General features: G+C 40.8%; 1 protein-coding gene across 1 annotated transcript in view; it reads left to right on the top strand.

Moving 5' to 3' along the window:
- LOC132390902 (PC3-like endoprotease variant B) overlaps positions 1–16,541 on the top strand; it is a 786,805-nt gene that overhangs the window by 757,807 nt on the left and 12,457 nt on the right. Inside the window, exon 20 of the mRNA XM_059963438.1 lies at positions 4,971–5,091. Coding sequence (XP_059819421.1) covers positions 4,971–5,091 — 121 coding nt within the window. The remainder of the gene's footprint in view (positions 1–4,970; positions 5,092–16,541) is intronic.

Here is a 16,541-nt window from a genome sequence, read left to right as displayed (position 1 = left end):
TTCTGGGCCACTCAAGAAAAAAAGGTGTAAAAGATGCAATTGTCCTATTCAGAAAGGATTTCACTTGTGACTTAGTTTAGTCTTGCTTTGATACCTGGCAGGGCTAGGAACCTGATTTGGAGAGGTTAGGCTTGAGGAGTTTAGCAGAAAGTGTCTTTGAATTGGAAGAGTACAATACATTCACTTTGGAGAAGAAAAGAAGGCTGGAAGTGAAGAGGCAGTTTGCAAGAACAAAAGTGCCAAGTATTTTGTTTTTGAGGACATGGATAATTGCAAAAGATTTGAAAAAGAGGCAAGGATCTGAGGATAGAAAAGCCTTCACAACAGCAGCAAGTCTGTGGTAACAATAAAGAGTTGAGTGCAAAGCAATTTAGTTGAAATAAATAGTGAGATGTGTACTGTATTAGCTGCTGAAGGATTTTCTTCTATATTCAAACCAACTGTTATAAAATACGCACAGACAAGTAGAGATTCATACTGCAATTTAGGAAGAGGAGGAGAGTGCACACAGGGGATGTCAAGAGAGGAAAAGCCAGAAAGGAACACAAACAAAATGCTGGAGGAACTCAGCAGGCCAGGCAGCATCAATGGTAAAGAGTATAGTCGATGTTTCAAGCCAAGACCCTTCATCAGGACTAGAGAAAAGAAGATGAGGAATCAGAGTTGGAAGGGAGGAAGAAAGGCCAGGTGATAGATAAAATGGGGAGGAGGGGAGAAAGGTGAAGTTAAGAGCTTGGAGTTGACTGGTGAAAAAGATACAGAGCTGAAGAAGGGGAAATCTGATAGGACAGGACAGAAAGCTATGAAAGAAAGAAAAGGGGGAGAAACACCAATAAGAGGTGATGGGCAGGTGAGGGGATAAGGTAAGAGAGGGAAAATGGAATTGGGAATAGTGAAGGGGGTTGCATTAATTGGAAGTTCAACAAATCAACGTCATGCCATCAGATTGCAAGCAACCCAGACAGTATATAAGGTGTTGCTCCTCCAACCCGAGTGTGGCTTCATTGCGAAAGTAGAGGAGATCATGGACTGACATGTCAGAATGGGAATGGGAAGTGGAATTAAAATGGTGGCCACTGGGAATTTCTGCCTTTTCTGGCGGATGGAGCATAGGTGCTCAGCAAAGTGGTCTCGCAATCTACATCGGGTCTCACCAATATACAGTGCCAACAAAAAGTATTCAACCACTATGGAAGTTTTCATTTTTATTGTTTTACAACATTGAAGCACAGTGGATTTAATTTGGCTTTTTTGACACTGAAGAAGACTCTTTTGTGTCAAAGTGAAAACACATCTCTACAAAGTGATCTAAATTAATTACAAATATAAAACATAAAATGATGGATTACATAGTATTCACCCCTATCAGGTCAGTATTTAGTAGATGCACTTTTGGCAGCAATTACAGCCTTGAGTCTCTGTGGATAGGTCTCTATCAGCTTTGCACATCTGGACACTGCTATTTTTCCTCATTCTTCTTTACAAAACTGCTCAAGCTCTGTCAAATTGCATGGGAATCATGAAAGAACAGCCCTTTTCAAGTTCAGCCACAAAATCTCAGTTGGATTTGAGGTCTGGACTCTGACTTGGCCACTCCTTGACATTAACTTTGCTTTTTTAAGCCATTCCTGTGCAGTTTTAGCTTTATGCTTGAGGTCATTGTCTTGCTGGAAAACAAATCTTCTTCCAAGTCGTAGTTCTCTTGCAGACTGCATCAGGTTTCCCTCCAGGATTTCCCTGTACTTTGCTACATTCATTTTACCCTCTACCCTCACAAGCCTTCCAGGACCTGCTGCAGTGAAGCATCCCCACAGCATGATGCAGCCACCACCATGCTTCATGGTAGGGATGGTGTGTTTTTGATGATGTGAGGTGTTTGGTTATGCCAAGCATATTATTTAGTCTGATGGACAAAAAGCTCAGTTTTGGTTTCATCAGATCATAGGACATTCTTCCAGCTGATTTCAGAGTCTCCCACATGGCTTCTGGCAAACTCTACCCAAGATTTTGTGTGAGTGTCTTTCAACAGTGGCTTTCTCTTTGCCACTCTCCCATAAAACTACAACTGGTGAAACACCCAGGTTTGTTGTAGTATGCACAGTGTCTCCCATCTCAGCCACTGAAACTCGTAACTCCTTTAGGTCTCCTGGCGGCCTCCCTCACAAGTCCCCTTCTTGCACGGTCACTGAGTTTCTGAGGATGATCTGCTCTAGGCAGATTTATAGCTGTGCCATATTCTTTCCATTTCTTGATGACTGACATAAGTGTACTCCAAAGGATATTTAGTGACTTAGAAATTTTCAACAACCTTTTCACAGAGTTGCTTGGAGTGTTCTTTTGACTTCATGGTGTAGATTTTGCCAGGTAACTGACTCAGCAGCAGTTGAACCTTCCAGATACAGGTGTATTTTTAATATAATCAATTGAAACACCTTGACTGCACATGGTGATCTCCATAAACTAATTATGTGACTTCTCAAACCAATTGGCTTCACCAGTGATGATTTATTTAACAGTTAAAGTCTGTCCTGAGCTTTATAGGCTCATCAGGCAGGTAGAATGGGATTAATGTAGGATTAGTGTAAATAGATGGATAATTTTCGGCACTGACTTGATGGGCTGAGGGTCTGTTCCATGCCCTATCTCCCTATGACTCCATGGTTCAATGACTCAGATGTGAACCAACTGCATTTTAATATGAATGGTCTACTTCTTGCAATCCCAATGATCCTGTTCTTCAAATTGTGTGGCATGTCTTTAAAAATTATTAACTAGACATAACCCCCTATTGTGATGTACAGCCATTTAAAGAAATGATTATTGCTGGATGCAAGTGGCAATCACATTAATCACAGAAGTGGTGCCTGCACTGGAAGCAGCAGACATGAATCAACTCTGCCTTGCAACACCCATGTTTATTCCAGTGGTCTGTCAATTCAACATCTTGAATTCGAACTTGAATTTCTGCATTATGTTTCATGTGTGAATGCAAAACTTATTTTTGTGTGTTAGAAATATTGTTCTTAAGCTTCTTAATAGATAAATCATTGTGTTGGATCAATATATTGCTGCTTTTCCTGCAAAACATTTCTTGTTGTTGTTCTGTACTTAATGGGATTTGATATTTTTCATCTCTCCCCTTTTACTACTACAACCTTCAAACAATTTTGTTTTCATTTTACTACCAAACTTCTCAACAAATTGTAATTCCTTCAAAAATTCCAATATATCAAAGACTTGAATGTTCTTCCTGTTCTGAGAAGTCTTTTAAACATTATTTTACATTCTAACAATTTTAAAAATGCTTATTATGTACTCTTTCTCCTAAATCTGGTCTCCTTTCTCCATCGCAGATCTCCTCTATTGGATTCAATGGGTATGTTACTTCACAGTATATTTCTCCCATGCTCCAGACACAAGGACGTACACATTTACCCTTCATTGCATTAGCTCTTCAGTTGAACTCATTCATTTCCTCCCAGTGTATCTCCCTGCCATTCTTTTTCTGTTAATTCAAACATGAGGTACTTATGCAAGCCTCTCCTTCCAATCCAATTTAGTTTAATAATTTCACTTTGATTTTGCACCATATTACAATGATAATAATTCTGATTGTATTCTATTAAGATTTGCTTTTTACATTTTCAGCTTTACTTGGAGTCATAGAGTAACTGAGAAGTGCAGCACAGAACCAGACCATTTCTAGTCCTATTCCCACCAACCTGCACCTGGACTCCATATCCCTACTATCCAAACTTCTCTTAAACGTTGAAATCAAGCTTGCATGCATCACTTGCTCTGGCAGCTCATTCCACACTCATTCAGCCACCTGAAAAAAGCTGTTTCACCTCATGTTCCCCTTAATCTTTTCACCTTTCACACTTAACCCACGACCTCTAGTTGTAGTCCCACTCAACCTCTATGGTAAAAGCCCATTTGCATTTATCCTATCTATACCCCTCTTAATTTTGTATACCTTTATCAAATTTCCCCTCAATCTTCCATGTTCCAAGCAATAAGGTCCTAACTTATACAAGCTTTCCTTACAACCCAGGACCTCCAGTCCCAGCAAAATCCTTGTAAATTTTCACTGTACTCTTTCAATCTTATTTACACCTTTCCTGTAGGTAGGTGACCAAAACTGCAAAGAATACACCTAATCAGGCATTACCAATATCTTATACAACTTCAACATAACATCCCATCTCCTATGCTCAGTACTTTGATTAATGAAGGCCAAAATGGCAAAAGCTCTCTTCAAAACCCTATCCAGCTGTGACACCACTTTCAATGATTACAGACCTATCTTCCCAGATCCTTTTATTCTACTGCACTCATCAGTACTCTGTGTAAGACCTGGTAGGTCCTACCAAGGTACAATACCTCACACTCGTTTGTAGCAAATTCCATCTGCATTTTCAGCCCATTTTCCAGCCAGTCCAGATGTCACTGCAAGCTTTGATAGCCTTCCTCGCTGTCTACTACTCACCCAGTCTTGGTGTTATCCATAAATTTGCTGACCCAGTCACCCACATTCTCATCCAGATTATTGGTACAGATGACAAATGACAATGGATCCAGCACTAGTCCCTGCAGCACTCCGGTAGTCACAGGCCTCCAGTAAAAGAGGCAACCATCTATGACCACTCTCCGTCTTCTCCCGCAAAGTCAATGTCTAATCCAATCTACTATCTTATCTTGAATGCTGACCAACTGAACTACCTTGATCAACCTCCCAAGCTGGATCTTGTTAAATGCCTTGCTAAAGACCATGTGGACAACATTTCCTTCTTTTCCTTCAATTTTCCTGGTAACTTCTTTGAAGAACTCTGTAAGATTGGTTACACACTTGTACCTGCAGCACTAATTAGCATCCATATTTCCAAAATTGCTACCATGATTTGAACCTACTTCAGAAAGAAAAAACAAAGTCTGAACTCACCTTTGCTTAAATTATACGTTTTTTTCAGATTACTGATCTTTTTGGTTCCGTTCTGAAATGTTACCGAAAGGACAAGGACTTGATATCAGGACATATCAACAAGTTTATGTTAACCTTGCGGGGAACCTATAAGGATGAAAAACGAGGAAGTGCGTGAATCTCATGATGTAGATAAGTATTAGAAAGATAATGGATTCAACATTTTTCATATTTCACATGATTGCTCAAAAGTAATAAAGTAGATATGATATACTAACAGAAAAGCAAAAGACAATTACAGATGTTGAAATTCTGAAATATGAGTGGAAAATACCAAAAACACTCAGCAGGGGGCCAGGCAGCATCTACAGACAGAGAAATTGAGTTGAATTTTGAATTAATGACCTGAAATCAGAGCTGGGAAATGTTGGAAATTGAATATGTTTCAAGTTGTAGACAAGGGGAGGTGGTGGAGAAAATAAAAGGAATATTTATGATAGAATGGAGACCAAGAGAGAGACTCAGTGGTGGAGTGTTGGCTTAGAAGATGATGAAGACTTGTTAACTAGAGCTGAATTAGAAGGAAATTGAATGAGGACAGAGAAGAGAGAAAAGCTTTGCAATTATTGGCAAGTTAAGACTTGTTCAATTTCAAACTTTTCCTAGTTCTGATGAAAGGTTATTCCAAATAAATTCTGTTACTTTCTCAAGCTCCATTCCTAACTCTTCTTTAAGTTCTTTATCCATTTTGGAAGCCAGGTTTTCAATCAACGTCTGTTTTGTGCCTAATGTGAAGCTTCATTTCCTGACCCCTGTACATATTCTATTCCTTTAACCAAGTTTTCTGTCTCGAGCACACCTACACTGAAACTCCTTTCCACCTTTCCACAAAATGTTTTTGATATGACTTCCTTTCGCTTTCTCCCTAACATTCTTCACCACATTACTTCACAGAGCTCTTCCCTTTTCCCAGAATTCTGCTCTGCAAAACTGAAATTGTGTTTCATGCATTTTCACCTTCCTTTCCTCCACACTCTACGTTCAATATACTTGCCATTTTACTTCATGTTCAGCATGAAACCACTGGCAGGCACCAGTTAATTATTCCACTCTTGATAATAACCTGTTTCAGGCCTCAATCATAACTAATAACCATTCCCTTTTTCAAGTACATTCCAATGCAAGTCCATATTTTTCCAAAGTGTAGGTCCTCAAGCCCACTTGCAGGGTTGAATATTGATTTGGTTGATTCAGTTCAGTACACAGTATCTCATTTGATGTTCACTAGGTGGCCTCCTCTAAATTGGTTTGGAGGTGGTGAGTGAAGAAATAAGTTGCTGACAACCTTATAAAATTTTTCCATCAGGGACCTAAGCATGCTGCCAAATTTTAGTCACCTTTCACTTTAATTCTTTGCCCTGCTCCTAATCTACTACCCCTACCCAGAGTCTTCATCTACGACAATAAGTTAAAGTACAATGCCTTGATAGTGCAGTTACCTGAAGTAAATATTGAGTTCAGTACTTTTTGATGAAGAGCTGCTCCCAATTGCTCAGATAATAATTATTCCATCACACCCATTATCATACGCTCAGACCCAATTTTGGTATCTTTATTCAGTCCAGTGCTGTTATTTCTTGTCTTGCACCTTCATCCCTCTACCATTTGATATCCCTATGGCAGACCATCCTCATTGTTCTCTATTTCTCTCCTCTTGCATGTGCTTACGTCCTGAAAAATCAATTACTCCTCAGATTTTTTACCATCTTTTGGTATGCCTTGGACTTGACATATTACCTAACTTTCTTTCTGCACAGATGCTGTCCGGTGTGAGTATTTCAGGCAAAAAGGGAGCTATTGAGTAGCAATGAATAAAACACATAGAATCTGAGTTGGTGGTTATCAAAGGAAAAGAATCAGTCTGGATAGATATCTAAGGGAAAATCATGTGTCTAAAATGGGGTTGCTAACAGCTCATTTAATATTGGATGAAGTGACAGAAAAAAATGTACAGAAACTTTCAAAAGTAATAAGAGATTAGAATAATCATCATTGAGGATTTCAACTAATTGCCATTAATTGGTCAGAGGCAGGAATTTTACTGATACCTTGGAGATTTCTCAAAATTGAATTTCATCCACCATCAGCAACTTTTCAGTGGGAGAATTCATTGACAATCTGTGCTCTTGGTGTCTCAATTGGTAGCCCTCTATTGCCACTGTATTGGTAGATTTTGTGTTCAATTCTGACAGCTCTGTGCAGTTATAAGGAACTATTGCATTATAAGAGTCTTTATCACTTGGATGAAACACTAAGCTGAGGTTCCAACTGTTGTCTCTCAAATTGAAGGATAATACCAACTGGCTTTAACTTTGTGAAGAGCAAAGAAATATTTTTGGTTCTTAATCAATATTTATCCATTAGTCAGAATTACTGAAAGCGATTTCTGGTTATTATGATACTACTGCTCAAGAAAGTTGTCTTTGAGTATTCCTTACAATGTTGTTTCAGTTCCTCCAACAATGGAGCACAGGCACATTTCCAGCTGAGTATATATCCACCCCAGACTATGAATGCCTAACCTACCCTGTGCATACACAGAAGTGTTAAGGGTACTGATGGGATGGAAGGGGTGGATTTAGTGACTTCTGGGGGATTGCACTCATCCTGGGATATTTGGATGTGCCTTCACCGCCCCCCCACCCCCCCATAAGCTGCAGCAATCAGGGTCTGGGCTGAGCTGGCATGCTATGCAAACACACTTATTCACACACTAAGCCACTGGTGGCCTTTCCTCCCCTGCCTGCTTACTCTCCCATCACAGCTTCTGTGATCCTTTCCCACACATTGTTTTCTTTCCTTTCCGACTGACAAACTTTTTGGGTCCTCAGGAACAGAACTCTGTTATAATCTGAAGACTGTATTGTGATCTGTGGGATTATTGAGGTGACAAACAGTGCAGCTCCCTGCAGCTTGCCGGCATCATCATGTTTTGGAATTTTACCGAACAGCTGACCTGTCGTGTTCTCATCTTGTGGTCACCGATTATTTATTGTTATATAGATACATAGGTTGCAACAGCCCCTTCTGTCCCAGCAAGCCCACACCACACAATTACACCCGTGTCACCCAATTAACCCACTGATCCATAAGCCTTTGGAACGTGGGAGGAAACCAGAGCATTGCAGGAAACCCACACGGTCACGGGAAAAATGTACAGACTCCTCACAGACAGCAGCGGAACTGAACCCAGGTCAATGACACTGTGACAGTGTTCCACTAACTGCTACCTTGCTGTCCGATTAACAGGACTCTGAAAACTCACACTCATTCATCTTTCGTGTGCACAAGGAGAGTAGTTCAGCCTGTCACTGTTCTGCTCTGAAGTTACAGCCCAAGGTTGCCCATTTTTATCCAGTTATTGATCCAATTGAAACTTCGAGCAATTCTGAATCCTGTCATTTATGTAGTTAAGTATCAATCATATTTCAGTAGTTAGTAACAAATTAAATCTGTGTTAAAGGCAAATAATCCTTGAGAATTAGTAAACGAACTGCCCAATAGTAAGTGCTGCACATGAATGGTTTGTTTGCATCTTTATCTCACCTTGGTATGCTTGGTGACCTGGGTTCCCAGGCTTGAGCAGAAAAGGCTGTACAAGTGAGAGTCAGGCTTTCAAAGGCCTGGATGACAGCACTCTCACTATCATCATATCATCCTGACTTTTGCTGCACTGAACTTCCACCACTTCAACAATCTCAGCTCCACAGAAACTTCCGAGCATTGTAAAATCTGTGACATTTCCCAAGCTCCCCAGTATTATTCCTCTCTCTACCAAGTGAACTCTTGCCTTTTACTCTTTGTCCATCTCTTTCACTGAAAAAGTTTCAAGGCTGCGATCTTGTCCAGTTTATGAACCATAATTCACTCATTTGCTTCATTCAAGTTTTGAAGCACCATTTAGATGCTACACAGCCACAACAAATGTTGGAGATCTAGTAGGTTAGGAATAGGAAAGGGAATCAGAAACTGTCTCTATTTCCTAAGAAAGTATTTCAGTGCTAGCTGATCTGCTGAGTGCTTCCAGCATTTTCTGCTTTCTTTTATTTCAGATTTCCAGCATTTGTTATTTTTTTTTTGGCTTCAGACTCAGGCACTGTGTGAACTAACGCTGCTTTAGAGTTCTGTCTCAAGTAAATCAGAATCACAGAGTCATAGAATTGGAAATCATGGAACCGTGCCAACCAGTGGGCATACTTCCATCTTAACCCCATCACCCAGCACTTGACCCATAGCCCTCTACACTAAAGCAGTTCCAGTGCACATCTAGGCAATTCTTAAAAGCTGTCAGTTACCCAGCTTTCAGGCAAAATAGCCTAATTCTTTAAAAGCCCATGATAAAAATCATTAGCAACAATTTTCAATATGCAGAGATGATGGACAGAATAGCTTCCACTTTTATTTACTTGGAAAGTGAGGCGTTTAATTTCGGTTGCTGAGAGAAAAGCCTGGACTGCTTCCATTGGGTAAATTTACAGCAACATTAATGGCGGCCATTCAGAAAGGGGAGCTGCCTGTTTCAATGCCAGCAGTGGTGAGCTGCAAAAATTAACAGCTACAGTAAGTGAATTTCAAAAAAAAACCTGCAGATGCTTGAAATTTAAAATAGGTACAGAAATTGCCGGAAATACTCAGCAGGTCAGGCCACATCTTTAGGAAGAGAAAGAGTTATTTCGGGTTGTATAACATTGTTATTGCATCTCTTCAGATCCCCCACACTGGACGTCCTCCTACTCTCCTTCAAAGGCCCTCCATTCTCCTGACTACTGCCACTTGGTCCTCTCTTCCTTCTCTGCACCTCCCTTTCCTCTCAGGTTCTGGTATCCCCCCTGTCACTTTGCACACAGTCACTCAGATTCCAGCCATAAGAAAAATTCCATATCTCTTTGTAGAACAATCGCCATCAAAGACTGCTCTCTTTCTTCCCTCACCCCCTTACACCTTGGATGCTTGACCCCGTGCTTTCACCCTCCATTCTCTGACTCTCTTCCCTCAGCACGGCCTCATTTTCTAGCTCAGCCTGGTCTGAGAAATACCTTACAATATACCATTCACCTGATAAGTTTCAGCAGTTAATGGTTCATCTGCTGACCGACCCCAGAGTTCAGTAACCACCAGAGGCAGAGATTGAAATTAGCACTGCAGTTTAAAGGCAGAAAGCAGAGGCTCTTTAAGTTTCAGGAGAGTTCAAGAGACAGAGGCTCCATGGGTTTAAAGGTGGCACCAGAGACAATCATATGAAATTAGGGACCATGGGAAGCAGAGATCCCAACAGTTTTAAGGCAGCATAGGAGACAACGATCTGCTAGGTTTTGGGACATTGCATGAGACAGAGCTCCCAGGGTTGAGGAACAGTGATAAACAGAGGCCTTGTAGGCTTGGGGACAAAATGAGAGACAGCAATCTGTGGGATTTAGGGGAAGTGCACACATATCATATGGAAAATACAGAAGTACGTTTCTGAGGTTTACAAGCTGCTTCTGCAGGATATGAAACCTCTTAAGTCGTACAGGTGTCTTACTGCCATTATAGTGGGATTGAGAAATCTGTGCATTTTGTGTCTTGGGTAGCAAAAGAGAGATTGGCTTTACTGATTTATGTTTGTTGAATACTATGTACAGAGTGTGCATGTTTTCCTGATGACAGTAGTAAAATTGTCTTTTCTTTATGAAACTCTAGATAGGGTGTACTACTGATAGATATTTTAAAGAATAAGCAGTTAAAATAATACTTAACATATGTATGCAAACAGAAGTTTCAGTTTAAAACTAGTTAGACATCATTGGGGAAGTACTACAGCCAAGCATCAGTATAGAATAAAGAGTGTGCCAACTTAGATAGGGAAGGCACAGACAGATACGAGACTGGGATTAGCATATCTAGGCATTATGGTTGGCATGGATGAGATGAGCTGATAGAGCTTCTTTCAATGCTGTACAAATCTCTGACACGATAATCCTTAATTTGTCTGAAAAAAAAAGCAAAATGCCAGATAACTGAAAAAAAATCTGAATATTTAGGAAATGCTCAGAAATTCAGAGTTCTTTGATAGCATTCCAAGTTGGTGGGCTTCCATTAACCAGCTCCAATGAAAGGTATTTGAGCTAAACATTAACTATCTCCTCCCTCCACATTTGCTTCCTGACTGGTGCGTATTTGTTATATATTTCAGTTTCATTATTATTATAGTTGTGTCAGTATATTTTGTATTATGCACTTTCTCAGCTATTTGTAAGACAACAGCATATCACTGCCATTGGTTAGGGACATTTTGTTTCATCTTTCATTCTGAATGTAATCCTGGTGAGACATTGCTCTCAAATAGCTTTTGTACCGATACAGAGAGGAATGATACATGACAAACTGAACATCAACAGATGAGCCAATTTCAGTCTATCAAGTGAAAGGAAACATGTGTGGTAAAAACATTTCCTCAGAGTGAGTACAAGTGCAACAGCTGCATTTGTTGTTTCTGCTATTTCACCAAAAACTGCAGGAAGAATATGTACTTTACTGTGTTGATCCTTCAAAAGAGTATTTCTGTTACTTTGAGAGGCATCAACATGCTTGCAGCAGAGTGAGGCTGAGTTGCTGAATTTACAATCATTCCAGAACCTTAACCCTTGTAGAAATAGGGTCAAGAAAGGCTATGTTGCACTTATTTCTGTAGACATGATTGAGAAACACAACCTGGGCTGAGCATCCAGTGAGACAGGATACGTTATCCCAGAACAACAGAGTTTTTTTTTTGAATGCCTGAAGTGCTTGTTGCTTCCAGTGAGAGATTGTCAGTTTCTATCCACAGCCTGAGGCAAACAACAAGATTGCTGCTCTTAAAAAGAAAGGAACATTAATTTACAATTGTTTGTAAGGATTGTACCAAGTAAATCTGAAACTGAGCACAAACGATAGTAGATAGTCGTCTTAACATTTTTCATTTATAAATTTGTTCCATGAAATTTCTTCTCTTGGAGGTTTCTGATGGTTTGCCTTATTTCAAAAGTACATGTAGATTCAAAGTCAAAGATTCAAAATACATTTATTATCGAAATATGTATAAATTATACAACCTTGAAATTTGTCTGCAAACAGGCAGCCACAAAGCAAGAAACACAAAAGAACCCAATTTAAAATCAAGAAAGACCAACACCCAATGTGCACAGAAAGAGAAAAAACACACGAGTCATGCAAACAACAGAAGCAACAGCATTCCACACCAAATTGAGTCCATTGACCCGAATCCCAAAAGCAGCCAAAGTAAATCCAAAGGCTCAGTCTCCACTTCATCACATAGCAGAGCAAGCCACCGCGAAACTTGCAGACTCAAAGTGTGTAGCAGCAGGAGCAGGCGCACAGCCTCAGCACCGTGGAGAGAGCAGTTAACATTGCGGGAGTGCAAGCAAAGTTGGCCCGACCCTCACCTCCAGTCCCAGCACCCTGGCTATCTGGTCTGACAGTTAAAATGTCCAAACAATAGGTCATGCTCCACCAGACCCAGTGCAGGGCCTAGACCTCATCACCCAGCCTGAAACAGTCTCGACCTCTCCAAATCAGCTTGGCGCTTACAATGATCCACCTGCACACCCGGTCTAGGTGGACAGGCAACAAAAATTCTCCACCGCAACTCCTCTTCAAGTCACTCGCTCCAACTCCACCTCCGTTTCCAAAACTACCTTGAGCGCATTGCGTCCTGACTTTACGACGGACCAGCATGGCTCATCCCTTGAGTCAGTTCTGCTTCCACTTGCCTCATCATTGTTTCTGGTGATTGTGGTGAAAGTATATCTGTCTGTCTGTCTGTCTGATTGTGGTTGGCATCCATCTGACTCAAAGGACATTGGAGTGATGATCATCATCACAAGCCTGGGTAGAAGGTATGGAGATCCTAAGATGCCCAATCATCAAGATCCCCCTCTCAGTATCACAATAGCTCAATTTACCTCATAAGAAAGTGTTAATAATTACATTAGTTATATTTCTTGCCTTCTGAATTACTAGGAAGCTGTCATAAAACTTCAGTAGCGTTATTTTAAACCAGAAGATTATAATTTTCAAAGTTCTTCATATAGAAGATGCCAACACTTTTAAAGGTTATTTTTGCAATAGATATTCAGGCCTCCCATTAAAGGGCACATGTAATTCAAACATGCCAACAGATTAATTTGGAACCTGGGAACAGTACAGAACAAAGAACATTTCACAAACTTAGATTCACTGAGTTGTAGAGAAATATAGAATGAAAACAGGTTTTTTGACTTATCAAGTCATGAATAAGATAGATCAGCTGGTTGAGTTCTGTGTGTACAGGAGTGAGGTAGATCAGCAGTGTTGTGTTGTGTTACAACTCCAGGAATGAAAGAGTTAATGTATGAGATGTGTTTGATAGTTCTGGACTTGTTCCCCAGTCTGGCTGCTTCTTACCTCTTCTCTTCATATCACCTGCCCAATCACCTCCCTCTGGTGCCCCTCCTCCTTCTCTTTCTCCCATGATCCATTGTCCTCTCCTATCAGATTCTTCCATCTTCAGCTCTTTACCTTTTCCACCTATCACCTCCGAGCTTCGTATTTCATCTCCTCCCACTTCCCCATCCACAAGGCTTCACCTGTCACCTTTTAGCTTCCCCTCCCCCTACATCTTATTCAGGCTCCTTTCTAGTCCTGGGGGCTGTCCAAAACATTGACTATTTATTCATTTCCCTAGGTAATGACTCACTTAACAAACAAGTTAAGGTACAAATCACCTGATTGGGTCATGGTATTAAATGCACCAATATTTTAACACATTGTGTTAAGTATGAAATCAAATTTCAAGGCCCATTTATCATTCTGTTAATTCTATGCTATTCTATCCTTCTAAGTCTAAAGTATTGTCCCTCAGCTGTTGTGTCCGTAACAATCCATGCAAAAACCAAGATTTTTTTTGATGTGATCTAACTAACTTTAACAGAGGTAGCATGGCAAATGTCACCTGATAGCACGTACAGTATACTGCTAGTCGTGCTATTTCCTAAACAAGTCAATAATTTGTCTTCAATCTGATAAGCTTCACCTATATCAAACCATCTCATTTCAAATCACTAAATCAAGTGTCTTCTCCAAGTCCATGCAAGTAGTGTCCATGAACTATCTCCTGACTGCTGCTTTAGTTTCCAAAAACAAATTTGCTTCCGTGGCTTGTTTGACTACCAGCTCAGTTAATCAAATTCAGAGTTTATCAATGACAATCTCACAAGTAGGTGGTGTACAGTACTGTTATGTTGCTATATTTATTTTGTAGGTCCAACCCCTACAGTATGGATTGCCTATATTTTAATATTGACACATGTGCATGTTGATTTTTCAGAAAACAGCTCAAGTCCTATTATTTGTATTATCTTGCCGTTTCTGAGATTATTTAATTTGTAGGATTAATTGACAGGATAGAAATTACACAAGGGCCTACATGCCTTACTTGCCCTCTTGAACAATGGGCTAACAAGTGGGATTTAATGAAGGTGACCCCAGGCATGGTATTAGTTTTTTTCAGCAATGGAAAAGATTTTAAACGCTTCAACTGAAAGATGTGGAAGGACTGTTGATTTGAGCCAGTAGGAGGGAGTTGCAATGGATACAAGGCTCAGACAGAACATGTCCTTTTCAACAGTGCAATACTGTGTAGTGTGATGTGTGTAGCATGTACATTTGCTCTTTTTTGAACTTCCTCAATAAGTGTAAATACCAATACAAATTAAACCTGTTGCCGGAGGAACTGCGTGCATCACGTAGCACTGGTGGAAGCAAAGGAGTCATCAACATTTACGGTCAAGCCCTTACACCAGGACACAGTGTGTAGATTGGACATGTCGGCAGGTGGAAGAGCAACCAGGAGAAAAGAGAGACGATGGACAAATGGATAAGTGTGGGGAGGAGTGGTGGAGGTAAAGAGCGAGAGAGTAGAGCAGGGGTTTCCAACATAAGTTCATTGACACCTCGGTTAATGGTAAGGCTCTATGGCATAAAATATTTGGAAATCCCTGGACTAGAAGGCAATACACGGAGACAACAAAGCTCTGTAGGTTCCAAAAACTGTTAAGTAAGGAAGATGATGGGCATTAAATGTAAGGGCGATAGCCAAATAGAAAACAGCATTGCCAGCAACTCTGAAAGCTCAAAACATCTATTCCTCAGTGAGAACAAAATGGGAAAAATCATTTCTTCAAGAATAGAATGCCTGGGTACATTCTCTGATGCTGCACTGAGCAGCAAGTTGGTAGAAATGGTGTGGTCATGTGGAAGAAGTGACAAGAAAGCTCACATTCTTGATCATGACTATTGTCCAGTCCTGCAGAAGGGTCTTGGCCCAAAATGTCTAATGTACTTTTTTTCCATAGATGCTGTCTGGCCTGCTGTGTTCCTCCAGCATTTTGTGTGTGTTGCTTGATTATTGTCATCTGACTGCACATACAGTATATACAACGAAATGAAACAGCATTCACCCAGACCACAATGCATCTGCAAAACATATCACACACAAAATGTAAAACAAAATATTATTAAATAAGTTAATAAATATAATTGAAAATGCATGTCGTGCACAGCACGTTTACTGCTCGCTGTCATAGGGACAGTGCCTCGGCAGTGGCAGGGTCTCATAGCCTGAGGGAAGAAGCTGTTACTTGAGATGGCAGTCTTAATCCTAATGCTTCTGCACCTCCAAAGGTCAAAGAGGTTTTGGAATGGGTGGTAGGGATCCTGAACAATGCTTTGGGCCTTTTTTATACAATGCCCCCGATAAGTGTCACAAATAGGGTGGGGAGGAAGACCCTGGTGATACTCTCAGCAGTTTTTACTGTAAGGTCTTGCAGCTTCTCAGCCACACAATGATGCAGCCAGACAGGGCACTTTTAATGGGGATCCTGTAGAAAGTTATTAGATCGGGGACTGCAAGACTTGCATGCCTCAGTCTCCTCAGAAAGTGTTGAGGCTGCTGTGCTTTCTTGACCGATGAGGAGGTGTTGTGGGTGCGGGTTAGATCATCCGCTATACGCTCGCCAAGAAACATTGTGCTGTGAGCTCTGTCCATGGCAGAGCCATTGATGTGCAAATGGAGAGTGGTCAACCTGCCCCTTCTAGAAGTCCACAATCATCTCCCTTGTCTTGTCTGTGTTGAGACTCAGCTTGTTGTTCTCACACTTATTTGACAAGCCTCTAGAGCCCTTCTCTGTGTGCCAACTCATCAGTGTTGCTGAAGAAGCCAGTCGCTGTTGTATCATGAGCGAACCCAATGTGGTTATTTTGGATTTGGCAGTGCAGTTGTGAGTCAGCAGGATGAACAGCAGTGGGCTGAGCACACAACTCTAGGGGAACAACAATGCTCAGTGAGATGGAGCTTGAGATTTTGCTGCCAACTCAGGCTGGCTGGAGTTCTTTCCATCTAGAATTCCAAGATCCAGTTACAAAGAGGGGTGTTGAGTCCCAATGAGGACAGCTTACCCACCAGTTTCTGAGGGGTGATCATGTTAAATGCCAGGCCAAAGTCAATGAACAACATCCTAGCATATGAGGCACTATTTTCTGAGGG

The sequence above is a fragment of the Hypanus sabinus genome, chromosome 3, assembly GCF_030144855.1.
Source record: "Hypanus sabinus isolate sHypSab1 chromosome 3, sHypSab1.hap1, whole genome shotgun sequence".
Taxonomy (NCBI): domain Eukaryota; kingdom Metazoa; phylum Chordata; class Chondrichthyes; order Myliobatiformes; family Dasyatidae; genus Hypanus; species Hypanus sabinus.
The sequence above is the reverse complement of the archived record's forward strand: the minus strand, read 5'-3'. Positions and strand labels throughout refer to the sequence as shown.